Source organism: Cydia splendana, chromosome 18 (genome assembly GCF_910591565.1).
Source record: "Cydia splendana chromosome 18, ilCydSple1.2, whole genome shotgun sequence".
Taxonomy (NCBI): Eukaryota; Metazoa; Arthropoda; class Insecta; order Lepidoptera; family Tortricidae; genus Cydia; species Cydia splendana.
In genome coordinates this window covers 8,384,294-8,400,908 of record NC_085977.1, presented here as the reverse complement: position 1 = coordinate 8,400,908, position 16,615 = coordinate 8,384,294, and the positions used below count along the sequence as shown (strand labels likewise).

Sequence of the window (16,615 nt, the reverse complement as noted above, 5' to 3'; positions counted from 1 at the left end):
ATTGTCGCACCTGTCACCGATGTGAAATTGGGCCCAGGTCACGTAACACATTGAAATGAACAGCTATGAGATTAATCCTATTTGTATAAGCCTTAGTTCAACATCCAATTTATATTTTGCCCAATGACATTAACGTGGGTTCTGTGTTAACAACGTAAGTGGGTTATGAGGCGCGCTGCTATTATCTTTGCTTTGCTAACTCATCTCCACTGGCGAACTAGCATAAATGGGAACTCGAGATCTGTAACAACCATTTGTAAATAAGATCACGCTTATACTGGTTCCATTGAGGGTATATGCTGAGTAGTGAAGTATGGGAATAAGAGGCCAGCGCGAGGAAGTCTTACACGTAATCGGCTGTTAAACCAAGCTTTTGGGGAATTGATCCCTTTAGTCAAGGGCGCTACTTATTTCGCAAAATTAGGTTGGATTTGGATGTTGCAGTGCTATGATTATCCACTAAGATCTGATTTCACCAAACCGGAGTAGGAGAGCTGTGCCCTGTTTATCAATTATCAAGAGCGTAACTTGTAATACAAGTGGAAGTCCCGTTTTGACAGGTTTGTTAGAAAGGGACTTTTGATAAACAGGGCACTGGTAGACATTTTAGAGTAGGTATTTGAGGCAAGCTGAAAGTTTGTCTCTTACTTGTCCAATCCTGGGGGCTACCCCCCAGTAGCTCTATGTAGAGAAGTATGAGACAACTTTGCAACTTGCCTCAAATACCTACCTTAAAATGTCTAATTAGCTCTCGGATTGCCAGTAGAATTGTCTCTCACAAAATCTACTAACAGGAATCGTATAGTTAAAGAATTTAATTTCCGTAGGTATGCAGTACCTTGTCAGTGGCAATCTGGTGACAATCAATATGAAAGTCGCTAGAGCCCTTATACCAAGTTACCTACTATTGTCACTGTGACTTAAATTAAATTCTTTGACCGTATGCGCTTTAGGGGCCTTAGGGTGTACTTTTCAATAAAAAGAGAGTTGTTTGGAAAAAACTCATTAATGGCTCAACCGATCATGATAAAAATAATTTAGATTTTTCTTACACAATGTGGTACAGTCACCTGCAATAATATGTTACACAACGAAGGCCGCAAAAATATCTGACACGATCTTATTTGTAGTGCAATAAGAGCGCGTCACATATTTTTGCGGCGTTTGTTGTGTAACAAATTATTGCTGGTGACTGTACAATACATATTAAATTATGGAGTGATTGGCGTGACCACTAAAATACATTTTAAACTTCTAAAATAAGTACGCGAGTAGCGGCTCACAAATGCAACTAGGTATGTTCCAAATGTGACGGACGGACTGACGGACATGACGAAACTATAGGGGTTTGTCTTGCCATTTGGCTTGGCTACGGAACCTTAAAACGTTTGAGAAAATTGATTGCATGAGCAGATTATGCTGATTAAGACTTATTAGTCTGAGAAAAGGGGGATTCTTCGGAGAATGTATAATTATGTTCATTTCAACTTCGACATAGAGACACGAAGAGAACTTGTGCTAAAAGGGTACCGAAATCAACGTAACCAATCATATCTTGAAACTCGACTTGGATACAAGTCAAATTATTACTCATTCCTATCCTATTCCCCGAAATTATAAGTACCAAATTTGCTATTTTTATCGGCTATGAATGAATTCGTCAATTCGCCTGTAGGCACGTCGTACACGTATAGCGAGTATCGGTGACGCGTCGAACATTCGTAAATCCGTGACGCGTGTAGTTGATCGGCTTAGAGCGGGAACAGCAGTCGCTGGACGGGAGCCACTCTCGCCGCGTTCCCGACCGCGAACACCCGCACACTCACGTCGTATACAAATATAGTTCTTATTACAAAAAATGTAGAGGTGATGTCGGTGTGCGCTCAGGGGGACGAGGAAAGCGCGTCGGAGGAGCCCGGCGCGCCGCTCCGGGAGGCGTACGAGCCGAAGTCCGTGAGCAAGGTGGTGCGCGTGCTGACGGTGCTGGCGTACCTGTTGTCGGTATCGCTGGCGGCTATTCTGCTGTCTGTGTACTACGTGTGCGTGTGGAAGAGCCCGGAACTGCCGCCTCTGAATGGCACTGGCGAGGGCGAGCTGGCCGCACAGCGCGCTGGAGCGGATCTCGGCGGTGCAACGAACCCGCCGTTCCACGATGTCCATGGTAACTCTATTAAGTGTCTTAGTTATAACTAAAAACAAATACTTCGTTAAGAAGTATTTATTTTTAAAAATTTGGCTGCAATGGCAGCGTAATACCAAAAAAGTATTATGGAGGGAAATGTAGCAAAAGTTCTAAACTGTCTAAAAATGAGGCATGTCGGTGGATATCGAGTTTTATAGATTCCACTGATGCCTAGTTACTACACGCAATTAAGTGTAAAAAAAAATGACTTTAGTTCAAAACAGATTATTAAATTATGCCGAATTTGTCAAAGAATAGGAGCAATAACAATTAAGATAACGTAATGATTGGTGTACCTACAGTGTACACTGGACAATGGACATGTATAGCAACATACCTTTGTTACCATGAGACAAAGGGTTGTGTTGCAATATATTTGGTCACTTTGGATGCGACTATTTATTTGATGTGATGCTAACTGTACGTACGTAATGTTTAGCACGTGACTTTTACTTGCATACTCATTTTCCTTGCGGAAAACGGATTCTATGTGATAAAGTTTCAGTCGAGACTCATAGTAGGTATATTGAATTCGAACGAAGCGGTATTGAACTTAGCAAGTTTACGCACCAATATTTATTTGCTTTAAAACTCTCATGGTGTTAAAAATATAGGATGCGCTGAAAATTATATGTACGAAGGTGGATGGCTAATGAACGATTTACTAAGTCTTGGCGCCGTGTTATTTATAGATTTTATGAGCAATAACTAAGAAATTTTAAATTAAATTGATTGAAACTATAGTCTTTGGCTGTCGTTTAGAAACACCATCAGCCAATACCTATTGGGTAAAATTGCGTAAATAAAAAACTAAGTGGATTTTGATGATTGCTCGATTTTTATATCTAATCAAATTTGACTCTTCCCATGAATCCCATGGGACAAGGGCAATGCACGACACAAATACGATCCAACATCACGACTCCCTCGTGATGTTCTAAAAAAAAATAAAACAACATAGCTACAATACAAGTACAGGTTGGTCCAAACCTTGACGTCCAAGGTTTTTTTTAGATTGCTCACGTCGTGGGCTATCAGAATATACCCCATGTATGTTAGCCGATTTTTCGTAGTTTTCGAGTTATTTTTTTAAAACTTTTAACTTTTGTTAAGAAATTCCGAGGTGAAGCAATTAATTTAGGTATTAAAAAAAACTATTGAACTTTCTCGAATGTTTCTTCTTGTAACATATAATTCTTGACAAACGGCGCAGTTGTATAACCAACAAGATGTATGCAATTTATTTGTTAAGTTCATATTGCATTTCTTTTTCCGTGCTAGTAAGTTTCTTTCTTTCTTCAATACGTGATCGAACTGTAAATTACTACCACTACAGTAAATTAATGCCTTCGGCTTCAGGTTTTGGAGACAGACAGTGAAGAAATTCGAAGCCCAAAGTCGTAATCATTCGTTTTATTTTTATTTTTCTTCAATTTTATTTTATAAAAAATGTAAATTAAATATAAGTAAGTACCAAACATAGCCCCAAGGCCCCATGAGACTGGAAATTTCCTCTGTAATAAATAAAAGAGTGTACGACTGACACCGAGTTTTTTTTGCCAAAACCGAAACTTTCTAAGGTTCAGTATTGACTCAGTTTCGGCCGAAACCAAAACTTTTTATACCTATACGTATTGAAAACATTGAAATAAATGTCGGCGGCCTTAATTTTTAGAGGGCAAGTGTAAGTGGAGTAGGAGCTAGAGCAAGTGGCATAAAAAGCCGGCCAAATGCGTTTCGGAAGTGGCCTAAGATTATAATTTAGCAAGACTAAATAGAATAACAACTAGCCGAACGCGATCCCAAAGTACCTACAATGGTTGTAAGTTTCGGCATGGCCGAAAGGTTCAGTAATTTTTTGGCCGACAGCGAACCTTTGGCCGAAACACGATTTTTATGCCGAAACCAAAACCTAAATTTTGATCGGACACTAAAAAAGAAGGCAAATAATCGACCGTTGTAATGTTATGCAAACATGTCAAAAAGTTAGCCTGGGAAGGCCCGTCGCGAGGGGTTTCTCTAATCCAATTAGCCGTTTAACCCAATTGCGCCTTCGCCTCCCAATATACTGTTTCAGTTAGCGCGGCGAGTTAAGTAAGGCCGATCATTTAAGTACACATTGTGGTGGAATACCGGCCTTAACTAAGGATCAAGACTAGTAAACAGTACTAGATCGTTAAAATAACAAAGGTGTTTTGAAATGTATTAGGTACTTATTAATCGTCAAGGGACAGTAGGTATGTACATACTAGGTACGCTAAACGCGTGTCTTTAGTAGTCTAAGGGCCACTTGCACCATCCCACTAACCCGTGCTTAAGCGGTTAAACCATTAATCTAGTGTCAAATTGTACTGGTAACCATGGTAACTCCAGGTTTAACCGGTCAACCCCGGGCTAACCCACTAATGGAACGGTGCACTTGCACCTCCCACTTGGGCCTAAGTAAAATAAATACGAGTATGTTTTACCCTACTCAACTATTCCGTTTGTCCAACTAGGTACTTAACTTACTATCAGGTAACGAGGAAAATAAAATCATTACATTTCCTGAATTGGCGTAAGACCTTCTTTCGTGCTTCTGCCTTTTCTAGTGATATTATGCCTTAAAGAACCCTATAAGATCAAGGGATCAAGATCAAGCGGAATAAATAATCACATTGTATATATAGAGCAGGCATGTATTTTTTTTATTTTTAAAGGAAATGTTCCAAAAGTTATCCGCCAGGCTAACTTAAGGCTTTGGTTTAATTTGAATTTGTCAGTTAGTCATACAGCCATGGAGCGCAGAAATTGTTAACCAACTGACTGGCCAAATATGAATTTCCATTTCCATCATGCGCGCTAAAGTAGGTAACCAATATAAACAACATGGTTTAATTCTTCAAAAACATTTCAGCTTCGCGTGCTAAATTTTGCAAGCTCATATTGGTCATATGGGATACGATTGACATGCAAGTGAAAATATCAATAAAATCGGAATACATCCCTCTATTTGCTGTATGTTACAACAAACGGGCATGGGCATTACATTATTCCGCTAAATTATCTTTATGAACGCGCAACAAGTGTACGCCGCCACGCGACTAAATGCTGTCATTCACAACCCTAATCGAGCATATCGCTTCAGTAAACCAGTAATAAGTGTGTTCTTTGATTGCCTATGGATTGTTACTGTTCTTGTGGTCAAGTTATACTAAGTACGAGCTGCAGTCGAGGCAATGTTTTGTGAATTAAGTAACAATATACACGCTTTTATGAGCATGCTGTGAACCGGTTAGCTCGTCTCAGTAGTATTTAATTGAAACATGACGCTGAGGCTTTATGTATTAAGTATTAACTTTAACACATGATAAAAGATAAGCGGTTACGAAGGGCTAAGTAATTAACAAACCGGACTAATGTCAATAGGATAGGATCTAGTTTCCGTCCATAATAATAATTAATGATTTCGTAATAAAAAATCGCGCCTGCGCTAATTCCTGGAATTAGGTTAGGTAGGGAAAACGCAAACCCGAAGAGAATTAACAACATAATTTCAATCTCAATTTCCTATAAATGCGAGCGCGTGATTAGGCCAGGAGGTGCATTCTAATTCTCTTTTTTTTTTAATTCAAAATCCGATCTTATTTGGCTTATGATTTTGTTTGGATGTTGAAAGTTTGCTACGATCATTCACCGCGTAGTTTTTTTACGAGCACAACGGTGTGGTGGTTGTACTAAGCAGACATTTTACGGTTTGTAGCTAAACTCTGACGTAGAGCTTCGATTACGATACTGCCCAGCCAAGCATAACCACCGTAAGTAAATAAGCGACTATTCTCAGTTAGAACTTGTACTTTATTGCACGAGAATTTGACTTACCTACGCTTGTTAATGTGTGGTGTGGTGTAAATTTGTAATAAACTCATTTACTGCTGGGCTTCGATCGCGGTCGTAGCGCTACGTCGTAGCCGATAACGTGGTTCTCGGCAAAATACTTTACAGAGGCATGAACTTTGGTTGACATTGAATTTTAACACCTAGGAACGAAACCTAAAAAGTACCCAATATTTACGTAAGCAGACTCTAACGCCCACAATTAGCAAAAGTAAATTAGTTCAGGGAATCGATACAATTATACATGGAGGCTTGGAGGCGTGCGGCGTGCTTCACACTCCGTAATCGGCTTATTTCAGTAATTGGTCAATGACATGAAAGGACAAATGACAACTTACTGAAGTTACAAGCATCCATATGCTACTGTAGCCGTTTAGTAACAGGCGATCCATTCGCCTGTTACTAAACGGCTACAGTAAAAACGAACTTAGTAATTAATTACTATAGTTCGTTTTTTTAGCATTAGAAATAAGGTAAACAATCTTGATGTGTCTTTTAATTAAAAAAACACATTTTTAAAATAAGTTACGGCAAATATGTAACAATTAGGAATCTAATACGATCATTGATATTCTTCTGCTTTCATAAGTAATCTGGTTATAGTTACAAATTTTAAAAAAGCGTTTTTCAATTAAAAGACATGTCAAGATCGCTGACCTTCTTTCAAGTTCTTTCTAATGGTAAAAAAACGAACTATAGGGAATGCTACAGGCAAATATTTAGTATGATAAATATATAGGTACCTACCGGTAATAGGTATACAATTATTTACCGGATCCGCATTTCCTAATAATAACTTGGAAAATTCATCATCATCAAGTAAATAAATGATAGCGCGGACAAAAACGTGACTGTTTTTACGAGTAATATTTACTGCACGCATCGGCCAAGCAATAATAAACCGCCAAATTATTATACCCGATTACGCGTCACCGTCACTGTTACAAAATTAAGAATTCTAACGATAAAGAGTACCAAAACTAGAGTACATAAATATACGATCACCGTGATAGTTTCACCTTTACAATATCGGTGAAACAGATACTGCAGGTACCTGGGGCCATTATTTATTTACTGACATTTTTATGTGCAGAGTAAACAATGCTACGGGCTACGGCGCGGCGCGGCGTAGCACGTGTCACAATCCTGCGCACTTAGCAAAAAGAAAGCATTTATTTTTTTCCTAAATAGTTTATATTTTTATGGCATTTTACTTAAGCCTAAAATTGAGCTAATTAGAAAAATATTCAAACCATGTATGATAAGAGTGTTTTTGTGTTTCACTGACATAAGTATTAAGTAGGCGTACCTACTGTAAGATATAGCGCTGGGGTTAAATCCCTCGACACATTCACTAAGTATAAATTCATTAATATAAAACAACGAGCGTGTTTAGAACGCATTAGACGAAGGATTCCGATGGGGTACCTATATATACCAACGGAAGCTTTTAGGGGAGAAAATCACAAAGCTTTCGAACCGGTGCACTTGTAAACAGGAGGCCAATTCAAACCTACATTTTGACATCAAAATCATTAGAGATCATTTTGATGTCAAAATGTAGGTATACGTTCGAATTGGGCCCCAGTATAAGTCTGGTCTCCGATCACAGATACCTAACTGTGTGTGTGATAGCTTAATGTTAGTATGTCTCACGATGTTTTTCGATAACTGTTACGACTCTATGTTACACCAAGTAGCAGTTACAAAAATATTTTGAGATTCCGGCATTTTATTGTATAAATATAAATGAAAAGGTTTCATACCATGAAATAATTCATAAAATGTTTAATAGATATACTATTGAAGGATGCGTAGTAAAGTTGAATTAATAAGAACGAGCTCAGCACACATCTTATACCTTTAAACGAGCAATTCTTGTATATTTATTTATTTATTTATTTCGGGGATCGCGGAAACTGCTCTAACGATTTCGATGAAATTTGCTATTACTTATGGTGGTTTTCGTGGGCGAAAAATCGATCTAACTAGGTGTTATCTCTTCGAAAACGCGCATTTTTGAGTTTTTATACGTTATCCGAGCAAAGCTCGATCTCCCAGATATTACTTAAATTATTTGAAAACGTTAAGTGAATAGATACTACAGATACTTAGGCACCTCGGAAGCTTTTAGAATAATGCATGGCGTATTGAAAGAATATTTTATAATCTGCTAAAATACCTAGCATAAGAGGAAATTTTTGGTTTAGATTTAATTGAGTTAGTATTTTATGAATATTTTGATGACAAGAAGGCCGATTAATAAATACATATAACAATGACTTTCAATATATTATGTACGAGTAAACCTAAACCAATCGAATGTAGGGCATTTCAAACCGTAAACAAATTGGATACTTACTGAGATAAACCTTATCCGACACATTATAAAAATATACATATTATTTTCTTCATTTAGGTACCTGCTTCAAAGTGATCCCGAAATTCAATTAGTCTAACTGAAAGGGTAGGATAGGTACATTAATTTAGTTGTCTGTTTGTATTTCTACACCGTTCATATTCGTGTTACACGTGCAACTCTAATACGATTCCGAAATCAAATCAATTGAACTCGTTAGCCGTAATTCCCGGCGCCATCGGAGCCGTACCAACACCAACACAGTTAACTAAACATTTGTAGACCTTATCTCGTTGGAATAAGGTTTATAAAATGTCAGTTAACTTTTCGGTACTTAGCTTTCCGAGAGACGTCTCGTTTACAGAACAATCGTAATCCGCGTTTGAAATAGCCAATATCGACGCTGGTAAATATTTATCAAACGTCGCTGCGATCTAACCTTGTAATACGGGCCTAATTGTAAGTAGGTAGCTTTATTAGCTACTTTACTATCTACTTATTAAGGATTAGGGAGTTTATACAGGTTTAAGGAGTCTTTGAGTTCCATTAGAAGTGTAAATATCTATTTCATGTGTATACACTAAGGTGATTCAGGAAACGTGGGTATACTAAGGTGATTCAGGAAACGTAGGTAAACTAAGGTGATTCAGGAAACGTAGGTAAACTAAGGTGATTCAGGAAACGTAGGTAAACTAAGGTGATTCAGGAAACGTAGGTACCTGCGCTAAATGGGAATCATCTTGTCCGACTTTTTGCCTATATTTGACGTTTATATTTGATCGGCATGAAAATAGGGACTATGAAGGTATTACAGTCGAGTTCATATTAAATATGTAAGTGTTCAAAAATATGTAGGTATACATTGGAAGGCATATAATATAAACATCTATTCAACGATTCACCTATCATATTCATCTGAGTAAGCCTTTCAATAATATCTAAGCAACTGAAACGTCTATCTATGCCAGTGGTGGGTAAAGTACGGCCCGCGGGCCAGGTCCGGCCCGCGAAAGGATTTTTCTGGCCCGCCGCCGGTCATTTAAAAAAATTTATAATATGGCCAGCAATATAATAAAAATAAATTTTTGCTGTAAATCTGGCCCTCCTCTGAAATTCCTTCAAGTTTTGGCCCCTCATAAAGAAAGTTTGCCCACCACTGATCTATGCCAAAGCTATTCACAATTATTTAAACATGTGGAAGCATATAAATATCTCCATCCTTTCTTAAGTGGCAATAAATTTTTTTTTACCCATTTAACACCTAAATAGATCGTTAGAGAAGTGAGAAAATATAATTATGATAAAATTTCTTCCACATAAAGTTTACCTTAACCTAAAATAAATTACCGGTAAACTTTTAGGTACTACTAGTTAACACTTGTCTTATCTAAGTCAGGAGCAGAAACAGTTGACGTAATCTTAGGTCGGCAATAATGGAGACAGTTCCGACTGTTCCGAGTCGAGATATAATAAGTATTTGCTTGTGCCATCATTGACACAGTTACCTGACCATTCATGAACCTAATTGCAACCAGATAAGCTCCACCAATTCAGTTAAGTAACTCGTCACCGTACTTAGAAGAAACTTACCAAATTAAGCTTTAAGCTACTTAGCAAAGTAGGTACCTCCCCGCTTTTGATAGTTATGTAAATCTATATTAATCAAACTTTTAAAATAAAAAAAGACCTAGCGAGCGATTGTATAACTTGGCGTGACGACAAACTTAAATCTTGAGGAAAAAAGGAGGGCATGCGATTAATGATTGCAAAGTGCAAATTATTCGCGAAATGTTTATTGATCCGGGCAGCGTGACGGCGCCGCTGAGGAACAACGAACGTCGAGGCGGCGGCGCGCGCCTCCCCCGGCCCTGTGTTCCCACTCGTTTACGGGCGCAGACGGGAACCAGTATAGCCGCGATCACTGATCAGGCATATATGTCAAAGACGAAGGATACAGTTATACTGGTTAATGGTGCCGAATGCTCGCCTCCTCTTGGTAAGAAACAGTAATACATGGATAGCGCTCCCGGCGACGCGCCGCTCCTGTCACCGCTGTGCCGCCGACACTCGCTGTCATAACAACGAACGACCTCTTCTAAATTAACTTCGTTAGCGTATTGTTATAGCTCGACCCGCTCTCGACACAAATAACACCTGCCGCGACCCCTTTCAAACCACACAATAACTGTTCTGTGTTATCGTGCATATACTCACTGTGATACTTACACTGGACTTATACTGTTTCCGGAAATTTAAAAAATTAAAAGCGCTGAATAAAAACATAATAGCTCATTAACCCGAAACAATGTAAACTCAGAGGCGGCTTCATGACAGACGAATCACGATCGTGCGACTACGTCAGCCCAACTGGAATAGATTCGCATGTACCGTGCGTGAAATTAAAGGATAAACAAATGAAGTCCGGAGCGGCGGGAATAATGAAGCAGTCCGCCTCAGGAGGTGTCAAGCAGCAGACACGAGCGTGACCCGCGCGACGCGACTCGGCCGCGCAGCGGGCCAACTGGGCCATTCGATAAGCGTGCCCCATTTACCTGGATTCAGCGCGGGCGGCCAGCAGTGCGGCGGTGCATCGGTGCTGGGCGGGCGTCCAACATGTCGAGCAAGTCGTTCACCACGGGGAGCATGCGGTCGACCGGGGGGTCTGTGCGGCTCGGCGCGGGCGCGGGCGCCGGCCACGAGCTCGTGCTCGACGCGCTCTACGAACGCAAGCGCGACAAGAAGAGCATGCGTGTGCTCACCGTCATCATCTACGTGTTCTGCGTCTCGCTCGCCGCCATCATGCTCTCCCTCTACTACGTGTTCTTCTGGGAGCCCAGCAAGGACGCGCAGTACGCGCAGCGCAAGGTGTCTCACACTGTAGACCAGACCAGCACTACACCAATGCCCACATGCTTAATGCCCCACACCGGTAGGTCACACTTCCGAAACGCTTCCTTTACCACTTTATCCTCTTAACAACTGTAATTACGACTTTACAGCATAATTTCTATCCCAAAAATACTATACCTACTACTACCTTACTAGAATCACTTACCTAATTACCATAGTACCTTGACTAGATATTCCTAGAGGATTACTAAACCTAATTACTTTAGCAAGGGCAAACACTGCAAAACTACCTACCTGTACCACAGTAGAACAATGTGTTAACTGCGCTTCGTGGCACACACAATACACTTCAGTTGCACCAAATGTGAGCCATATCTTATTTAATCGCATGTTTGTGTCATTGACTACAATACCAAAGTAGATTCAAGTAAGTAACTTAGACTAAAACTGTCACTCTTGAAATTTTTAACAAATAATTGAGATTTAGAGATACTTATTGTAGGTAGATTTACGTTACGACTAATAACATATTTATATTATGGAACAGGAACCTTTCTTCAAGTACTTATCAGGCATATTTTCGTTTCCGGGTTAATACCTTCATTTATACAAGCACTTCCAATTTAGGCGGGCGGGTCAGCTATCTTTAGGCACTGTTCCGCCTTTCCAGATGCTTCGCTGGCTCGAAAGGTTAAATGTATTCATTTCACAATTCCGAGATGAGACGTCTATAGGTACTTATGTATAGTAGGGGGGCGGGTGAACCCACTATTCTTTTCTATCGCCCCCACACCCACGCCCCCGCTGCCCCCGTTAGGCTACTTCTGCAAGCTTACAGGAATGAACGTACTTACAACAGAAAAAACTAAGTGTAATTTTTGTGGCCGATAACTTTATGGATATCGGAATTTTATGGGCGCGAGTAAGTGCGGATCTATCAAACACTATTTTAACGACAGAACGCGTAAAATTTACGAGACATTCATGAAACAGTGCTACGGACGCATAAAATATTCGTTAACTATTAACGACCCGTTCTTTAAAACAAATATAAGATCTAAACGTCTAAACAAAGAAAACATTCATTTGACGGTAGGTGAACTGCCCAGTAAAATGATCTTCAAAGAGACATTACGTACCTAAAAGATTTAATTTGGTACAACAAATCGACAGTGAAAGTTAAACAACTTATTATTACGCTTGTGACGATGGTTTTACATGAATTTGAATAATATAAAAAAATGCAATTATAGTCGATCCTTAGGACCGATTCAATCAAAACATAATACTTTCAGAGAACAAAAAGCACTCAATACACTAGAAATACGTACTAATTGTACCTAAGTACATATACCTAAGCTAAGTACTTAAATTATCGATTCTATAATATTTGGGAAATTCTAAATAATTCACCCTTCTTATGTGACAACGACATACTTTTTGAATTGACTTGATGATATTCGTTCTTTTTGTTTGAGCTAATTTAATGTTTAAACAGCAGCCTATGTCTAACTAGCTGTTGCCCGCGACTTCGTCCGCGTGGACTCTTATCTTGAACATTTTACATATTGAGTACCTACCTATAATTTTCATCGATGCAAACTTTTAATATAATGTTAATGCCCTTTTACCAAGTTTGAAGTTCCTACCTTGAAAGCTTGAAAAAAAATGTTTGATATTCATACAAACTTTCAACTCCTTTTTCACCACGTTAGGGGATGAATTTTCAAAAACGCTTAAATTAGTTTTCTTGTAATTTCATTTAATACCTTTTTGCAAAGTTTCAGAATCCTAGCTAAAAATAAAATTTGCACCCCAAGACGAACTTTCATCCCCTTTTTAACCCCCTTAGGGGTTGAATGTCCAAAAACTTTGCTATTACTTTTTTTGTAATCAGCTATTACGCCTTTCTAAGAAGTTTCTAAGCATTTGTAATGGATTCAAACTTTCAACCCCTTTTTAACCCTGTTAGGGGATGAATTTTACAAAACGCTGAACTTACTTTTCCTGTCTTCTAATAATATCCTTAAATACAAAGATTCAAGTCCCGCACTCGAAAAAATGTTTGATATCCATACAAACTTTCAACCCCCTTTTCACCACCTTAGGGGATGAATTTTCTAAAACGCTGATATTAGTTTACTTGTATTTTAATTTAATACCTTTTTACAAAGTTTCAAGTTCCTAGCTTAAAATAAAATTTGCACCCCAAGACGAACTTTCATCCCCTTTTTAACCCCCTTAAGGGTTGAATTTCCAAAAACGTTGCAATTACTTTTTTTTGTAATCGGCTATTATGCCTTTCTAAGAAGTTTCAAAGCATTTGTAATGGATTCAAACTTTCAACCCCTTTTTAACCCTGTTAGGGGATGAATTTTACAAAACGCTGAACTTACTTTTCCTGTCTTCTAATAATATCCTTAAATACAAAGATTCAAGTCCCGCACTCGAAAAAATGTTGATATCCATACAAACTTTCAACCCCTTTTTCACCACCTTAGGGGGTGAATTTTCAAAAACGCTGAAATTAGTTTTCTTGTATTTTATTAATATATCTTTTTACGAAGTTTCAAATTCCTAGCTTAAAATAAAACTTTAACCCCATACAAACTTTAATCGCCTTTTTAACCCCCTTAGGGGTTGAATTTCTCAAAATGGCTTCTTATCTCTTGTACACTTTATAAATGTAATCTATTGTGCAAATTTCAACTTTCTATCTTTTGTAGTTTCGGCTCTGCGTTGATGAATCAGTCAGTCAGTCAGTCAGTCAGTCAGTCAGTCAGTCAGTCAGTCAGTCAGGACACTTGCATTTATATATATAGATTAAGCAAATGGAATTTCTAGTAGTAAGATAATTCCCAAAAACTTAGCGATAATAATTGCACGCGTGTCCAGCCGTGAAGTTGTACCTACCTTCCGGCTCAGCTAACCCCTGGCTAACCCTCATTACGCCGCTGGGGCGAATTACGTAAGGGTGATACTTAGTCAAGCGCTTTATTCCTAGGCCAATCAAATTAGATCCAAAAAAGCGTTTTGAGGAATTATTTCCCAGCAAGCCGGAAATCATTTTAATACCTTCATTTGGTCCTAAATCCGTATAATCCGAGTTTGCTCCATCCCAGGTGTGGATAAATTTTGGGAGCCTTAGGAGATACATTTTACCTTGGATTGACAAAACCACTCGATGTAGAAGGAAACCACCATCAATTACAATGTCACTACCAGCAAGGTTATGGTGGATTATACATAGGTGAAAAAAAAATCGGATTTTAACACTATTATACCAAAAACAAAGAAATTCAAAGTGGCGGCCATTTTTAACAATCTGTGACTACGAATTCATATAAAGGTATCTTTCGGATCCTCAGATGTCAATTTTATCATGATCAGAGCAAATGTTCTGTCAGTCGTACCGTTTTTGAACTACAAGCAAAGAACTGAAAAAGAGCAAAAAAAATTACCACAACTTCTGGATTGGAGCAAACTCGGATTACACTAATTTAGAACCAAATGAAAGTTTTAAGACGATTTCCAGCTTGCTGGGAATTAATTCCTGGAATAAATCGAATTTGATTGGCCTATCCTTCGTTTTCTCAATTATGGGCGACGGCCGAGCGGAATACATAATGAAGATACTTAACAGACACGTAGTCGTACGGGGGTGAAACATTCATGTCCGGATTGGAATAATCCAAGCTCCCTCGCTGCCAAACAAGCAGGCTGTACCTACAGTCAGCTACAAAAACATCTAAATCTAAATTATAGAGTGGCCCACAAATACGTCTATAAACATTTTTTAGGATTTTTTTCTCTTAAACGTCTTTTACAAAATGGAATTAAAAATGATAACTAATGTTATTAAACTAAAAATAACTAACTTTACCAATTTTTATTCAAAGTTACGTCTGCGAGCGATATTCTAAATTTTATATTAAAGGAAAAAAAAATAAAAAAATTCCGACCTCGATTTTCCTACCGGAAGCGTAAATTTTTCCATTTATTCCTTTAATATAAAATTTGGAATAACTAACTTTACTTAAAATATCCTCAACGTGTTTTTGGGCCGACCTGTACCTATGATAAATTGATAATGCAGGGGCATATTTTAAGAATGTCACACTACACGTCTGTGAAATTCATAAAAAATCTGTCAACACTTTCAAAAATAGACTGGATAGGTACACATTTTAGAACTTTAAAAAGTGCAAAATAAAATACAAGTGCTTCGATATACACGCATCAGCTCTAAAAGCTGCTAGTGTATCAAATAAAATAATAATAATAATGTGCATAATGGTATCAAAAACGTATTGAAATGACTTCACATCTTTGATCTAATGGAGAAACACATATATGTTAACATAGGTATGCAATTTCAGGTCCCATAAAAATAACCCAAGAACAAAGTATAATGATTCTATATAGCAAATAATTATACCTACAGGAGGCCAATACGAACTTACATTTGCCCGTGAGTCTCGCTCGCTCGCGCCAATACATGTGCAAACAGCAACACTCCTAACTGTACATCGGTGGACCTTATTACAAAAAGCATAAGATCCATCTATGTACAGTCAACAGTGTGGGCGATGGTACATACGAAGAGTAGGTGTGAAATGCACGCGCGAATGATAGCAAAATAACATGACAATGATATCAAAATATAAGTTTCAATGGTTTCAATTCTAAATTGCCTCCGGGTTTTGGTAGAAAGCCCTGACTGACATCAGCCTGTCAATTATTATGTAGTTACTTACAGCTCTCTGCTTACAGTAATATTACGCAAGAAAAATATATGTTGAAGCGTGATGCTTAATAGAATATACAGATTGTCAATGACTAAAATTTCTAATTATAGAAACTAATTAGACAGAATCAGCATAAACACAATTACATATTTCGAAACTTATAGGGAGGTAGATTAAACACGTTGCACAACTGGCGTTCCCCGTCTGTTTGGTAAAAGTATTGACGATGCCCAGATAACTGGGCCGCTGGGTTATGCCCGATATTCAAAACAATTATTCATTCGATTTATAAATATTTTAATAGTACATTCATGATATAAGTGTGCTACATATGTTGGTCATTACACCCGAGGAGGTATTGTACCGAGATTGTATTTGGTCAATGCACACATGTTTCATACGAGGAAAAACAGACTTGTAACTTTATTATTACACTCTTCCGGCTGCCGTGCGTTGATACTCGTAGCAAACAACGCTTATGTTTTTTAATTTGATTTTTATCCATATTACGACTTGTTGTTTCCGAATTATATGCCTTTTACATACTTATACGGAAAAGAAGGGCAGAAAGACGGACGGTCGAACGGGACGGACTGTTGA

General features: G+C 38.3%; 1 protein-coding gene across 3 annotated transcripts in view; it reads left to right on the top strand.

The window, feature by feature from the left end:
• The first annotated feature begins 1,773 nt into the window (after window positions 1-1,773).
• Window positions 1,774-16,615, top strand: part of LOC134799551 (uncharacterized) — a 36,618-nt gene continuing 21,776 nt past the window's right edge. Inside the window, exon 1 of one of the 3 annotated variants that reach the window (XM_063771985.1) lies at window positions 1,774-2,161. In XM_063771985.1, the coding sequence (XP_063628055.1) occupies window positions 1,870-2,161 (292 nt within the window). In that variant the 5' untranslated portion in view covers window positions 1,774-1,869. Of the gene's footprint in view, window positions 2,162-10,370; window positions 11,347-16,615 lie in introns of those variants that run through there. The other 2 variants (XM_063771986.1, XM_063771984.1) reach the window with 2 other exon arrangements.